General features: G+C 41.9%; 1 protein-coding gene across 1 annotated transcript; it reads left to right on the forward strand.

The window, feature by feature from the left end:
- The first annotated feature begins 1446 nt into the window (after nt 1-1446).
- On the forward strand, nt 1447-4364 carry LOC114797462 (zinc-binding protein A33-like). Its single transcript, XM_028992438.1, has 5 exons — nt 1447-1978; nt 2196-2291; nt 3021-3262; nt 3431-3549; nt 3710-4364. Exons 1-5 carry the CDS (start codon nt 1565-1567, stop codon nt 4252-4254), a joined length of 1416 nt encoding a protein of 471 aa, XP_028848271.1. The 5' UTR covers nt 1447-1564; the 3' UTR covers nt 4255-4364.
- Nucleotides 4365-5062: the final 698 nt, after the last annotated feature.

A 5062-nucleotide genomic window follows, 5' to 3' on the forward strand; every position in this document is an offset into this window, starting at 1 on the left:
CAGTTCTAACTAGAACCAGGAAATTTGACCACATCACCCCAGTCTTACAATCACTGCACTGATTACCCATCAAATTTAGGATTGACTACAAAATCCTACTTTTAACCTATAAACCTCTAAATGGTCTCGCCCCGCCATACCTGAGTGAACTTTAGTTCTTTACAACCTGCTATGCCCCCTTCGATCAATGGGTGCGGGGTCACTACTGGTACCAAAAGTACAGAAGGTCACAGCTGGGAGCAGATCTTTCTCCTATAGAGCTCCGCAGTTGTGGAACGGCTTGCCTGTCAGTGTCCGGGACTCAGACACAGTCTCAGTGTTTAAATCCAATCTCAAAACCTATCTGTTTTCTCTGGCTTTTTGTTAAAGTCCTAGACCCTCATTTCACTTCACTTTGACGCAGTGTCAATTATAAACTCCAGCTAATCAAAGAGTCCCCCTGTTAGACACAGACAAAGTTAAAATTCACCCTAGTTAGACTGTCCTAGTTAGGGTACCGGGCCACTGTAGCACCAATATACCGCTATTACCACATATTTCAGTATCGGTCTTACAGTGCCACCGTCTGCTTCTGTTTTTTTTTCTCTGAGACACGGAATCAAGCGCCCAGACTACTGGCAGACCCCAGTGAAGAGACCAGCAAATAAATCCTGGTTCCTGACAACTGCTTAACAAGGACATACCATGAAACAAACCAGAGGGTCACCACAGCCACCACCACCGTTACAACTACAGCTATAGGGATCTTCAAATGGACCAGTAACATCATTATGGACACGTAATCTAGACCATGACACTAACTACATCCTGGACTTCTCCAACCCTACAACTGTAGGACTTATTATTATATCATCCCCAACCCTGCACTGACACCATTTTCAGGCTCACTCTACCCTGGAAGGGGGTCCCTCTCTCTATCACTCCTTCCCAAGGTTTCTTCCTTTCTTTTTTTCTTTCTACTAGAGTTTTTTTGTGTGGAGTTTTTCCACACATAAGGGTCAAGTGTGGGGGGTGTCAACTGTAGGGCCTGTCAAAGCCCATTGAGAAATACTGTATGTGATTTTGGGCTATATAAGAAATAAATGTTGTTGTTGTTGTTGTACGCTGTAAAAAGGGAATATTATTTTTAATATTTTAGCATTGACTAACCTGTTTATTTACATTATGGCAATGATAAAATATTAGGTGTGACAGATCTTGTTAAATTGTACTTTAATTTTTACTTTAAAGTTTCATTTTGTGCTACTTTGAAATAAACTACTGAAACTACTGACTAATAACCGCATTTATACCACAAAGCTCCGCCTTCTTTCTGCTTTCAGAGGAGGAAGGGGGAAGTGAAGACGAAGTTTTTGTGTACTTTAGTTCAGTTCATTTTTTAGCATATACAAACTCTCTTCTGAGTTACAGTAGAAAATACTTTTTTTTTTTTTTTTCGCATATTAACAGGGTTTTGCACAAAATGGATTAAAGACAGAGGGAGTAAAACTCAGAACCTTTCACAATAGAGAAAGTGAAAGTAAAATACATTTTTAGAGAAATTTCTTTTTCATTATAAAACATAATGGCTTCTTATAAAAGGAAATTGTCTTTCTCAGAAGAGGACCTCTCCTGTCCTGTGTGCTATGAAATTTTCAAGGATCCTCTCATCCTGTCCTGTAGTCACAGCGTCTGTAAAGTTTGTCTGCAGCAGTTCTGGGAGAGTAAAGGATCTCCAGAATGTCCAGTCTGTAGGAGAAGAAGCTCAAAAGAAGATCCTCCTGTTAATCTTGCTTTAAAGAACCTGTGTGAGTCCTTCTCAATAGAAAGAAGTCAGAGATCTTCAGCAGGATCTGAGGTTCTCTGCAGTCAACACGGTGAGAAACTCAAACTCTTCTGTCTGGAGGATCAGCAGCTTGTGTGTTTGGTGTGTCGGGATTCAAAAAGTCATAAAGACCACAACTTCAGCCCGATAAATGAAGCAGCTCTGGATCTGAAGGTGAGAATAAAGTTTAAACAAAATACACAGAAACATAATTTTGTTCATTCAACTTTATTCATCGTACTGAAATACACTTTAAACATACTTCAGTCTGACTTCCTTTTACAAACCTTGTTTCATCATGACAGAATAACTCTGTCAGTAATCTGTAATCTCTCATGTAAAGGTTTATGTGTAAAAATAATCTCTGTATTAAAATGCTGATTCGTTTCAGGAGGAGCTGAAGATTAAATTGAAGCCCTTACAGGAAAAGATGAAGAACTTTAGATATTTTAAAGTGTCCTGTGATGAAACTGCACGGAAGATTAAGGTAAAAAGAATCAGTTATAACCTCCGTCACTGTCACCTCACCTCATGTTCATCGTAATTTTAACATGAACATGAAGTTCATTGTCATTTTAAATTGTTCTGCTTCTGCTTAGTTAGAATTAAAGTCTCAGATTTATAAAGATACATTCCAGCAAATGTTTGGCTGCATGTTCCTTAGCAAATATCAGGTTCTGTTCACCCAACACCTCAGTGTGAAGGTTCTGGAGGGTTTAAATCCACACTTGGAGAAGCAAGATTCTCACAGACAGAGATGAAGCTGGGCTGCTACCTGCTGCCAGTTTAGTCTGATCTCCTCCTTCACGTCCACATGAAAAGTTCTCTGAAGGAACACAGAACACAAAGCACAGGTCAGAGTTCAACTTCACACAGGACCAGAGTCCATGTGTAACACAAGCAGCTGAGCAAGGTCTTTAAAACCTGAACAGCAGAGTCCAGAACCACCTCCAGAACCTGTGGTGACAGCAGCAGGGATCAACACAACTCAGTCAATCAAGAGTTCCTGTGGTTCTCTATACAGCCAACGTTCTGTAAACTGTATAACTTCAACATGACAAAACCCGTCAGCATCTACAGAGCAGAAGATCCACTTCATTTCCTCCACTTCACTCATTATTGTGATGTTCAGCATTTCTACATCATGTCAACTAAGATCAGTGTTGGTGTATAATTACTGACACGTAACATGCAAATCTTTCTTTTATTATTCTAGATCCAGACCCAACACACAGAGAGGAGGATTAAGGAGGAGTTTGAGATGCTTCACCAGTTTCTAGAAGATGAAGAAGCAGCCAGGATAGCAGCACTGAGGGAGGAAGAGGAGCAGAAGAGTCAGATGACGAAGGAGAAGATGGAGAAGATGAGTAGAGAGATATCATCTCTTTCAGACACAATCAGAGCCGTAGAAGAGGAGATGGGAGCTGAAGACGTCTCATTCCTGCAGGTACCAAGACTGTTCTTGCTCTACCAGGATTTTTATAGATTTTATTAATAATAACTGGCATATTCCTGTTTCTCAGAACTACAGAACCACCATTACAAGGTAACTGACAGGCTTCTCTATCATCTCAGTGGTTCTGAACCCAAACCCACAGCAGCTCTGACTCCTGAATGTTATTCCAGAACCCAGTGCAGACTGGAGCATCCAGAGAGGCTTTCAGGAGCCCTGATCCATGTGGAGAAACACCTGGAGAACCTGAAGTTCACAGTCTGGGAGAAGATGCAGGAGATTATTCACTATAGTGAGTCTCTCACACACACATACATGTAATAATAATTTGAATAATGAATTTGTGATAATTTACACAATTTTGCACTTTTTTGTATTCTGGCTCTTTAAAATCATTTCCTCTCTCTGCATCTTCTCTACCAAACCTCATGTGTGTGTTTTTCTCTCTTCAGCTCCTGTGACTCTGAATCCCATCACTGCTCACCCACAACTCGTCCTGTCTGAAGATCTGACCAGTGTGAGATCCAGTGATGAGAGACAGAAGCTTCCTGATAATCCAGAGAGATTTAATAACACCAGGTCTGTTCTGGGTTCTGAGGGCTTCAACTCAGGGACTCGCTTCTGGGATGTTGATGTCGAGGAAAATACAGGCTGGATACTGGGTGTCATGACAGAATCTGCAGGGAGGAAGGGAGAAGTTTACAGGACAAGTGGAATCTGGTATACATGTTATTATGCTGGTAAATATGGAGCAGGTTCTACACCGAAGCCAGCGACTCTCCTCAGCGTTAACAGGAAGATGCAGAAGATCAGAGTGACGCTGGACTGGGACGGAGGAAAGTTGTCATTCTCTGATGCTGTTAATAACACACATCTACACACTCTCACACACACTTTCACTGAGAGAGTCTTTCCTTACTTTAATACTGGCTGTAAACTCTCTCCACTGAGGATCTTACCAGTGAAGATTCGTGTATCAGTAGAACATCAGAACTGAAGACGATGCTGCATCAGTTTCTGGGTGTTAAACATCACAGAAACGAGTCCCAGAGTCTGATGCTTGTTTCTCTCGTTTTTTCACAATAAATTGTCAGTCTATAAACCTCATATTTGGGGTGTTCTTGATGATGATGATGATGGTATGAGTGCTGTAGTTGAGAGGAAGCAGCTGCTACATTTACAGCATTTACCAGACGCCCTTATCCATAGCGTCTTACAATCAGTAGTGACAGGGACAGTCCCCCCCTGGACTCAGGGTGACGGGTTAAATGCAGAGGACACATTTCACTGTGTGCACTGTGTGCTGTGCTGCTGTGTATCACAAGTGACAATCACTTCACTTTACTTTATAAGAACAGTTTACTGGCCTGTTCTCAGCAGCCAGGAACTGGGTTATGATAACAGATGTGTGATTACAATCACCAAACTATCACACTTAAATTTAGTTTTTACTGAAGAATGAAAGCAGCAGTAAATTGTGTCCAGTCATAAAATTGTTTGCATGCAACGTCCTGGGCAAAGTGGGTGTGACTCTGAATAAGCGTCACGTGTTTTGGGGTGCGGCTCAGCCTTCAATAACCTCGGGGGTGAGTGCTGATGTGTGCGTGTGTGTGTGTGTGTGTGTGTGTGTGTGTGTGAAAGAGAGAGACTGAGTGGGTGTGACTCTGAACAAGCGTCACGTGTTTGGGGTGCGGCTCAGCCTCCAATAACCTCGGGGGTGAGTGCAGATGTGTGTGTGTCTGTGTGTGTGTGTGTGTGTGTGTGTGAAAGAGAGAGACTGAGTGGGTGTGACTCTGAACAAGCGT

Source organism: Denticeps clupeoides, chromosome 9 (genome assembly GCF_900700375.1).
Source record: "Denticeps clupeoides chromosome 9, fDenClu1.1, whole genome shotgun sequence".
NCBI lineage: Eukaryota > Metazoa > Chordata > Actinopteri > Clupeiformes > Denticipitidae > Denticeps > Denticeps clupeoides.

Coding starts and splice junctions, on each gene's coding strand:
- LOC114797462 (XM_028992438.1), top strand. CDS start 1,565: ATGGCTTCTTATAAAAGGAAATTGTCTTTCTCAGAAGAGGACCTCTCC. Junction 1,979..2,195: donor AAGCAGCTCTGGATCTGAAG/GTGAGAATAAAG, acceptor GATTCGTTTCAG/GAGGAGCTGAAGATTAAATT. Junction 2,292..3,020: donor AAACTGCACGGAAGATTAAG/GTAAAAAGAATC, acceptor TTATTATTCTAG/ATCCAGACCCAACACACAGA.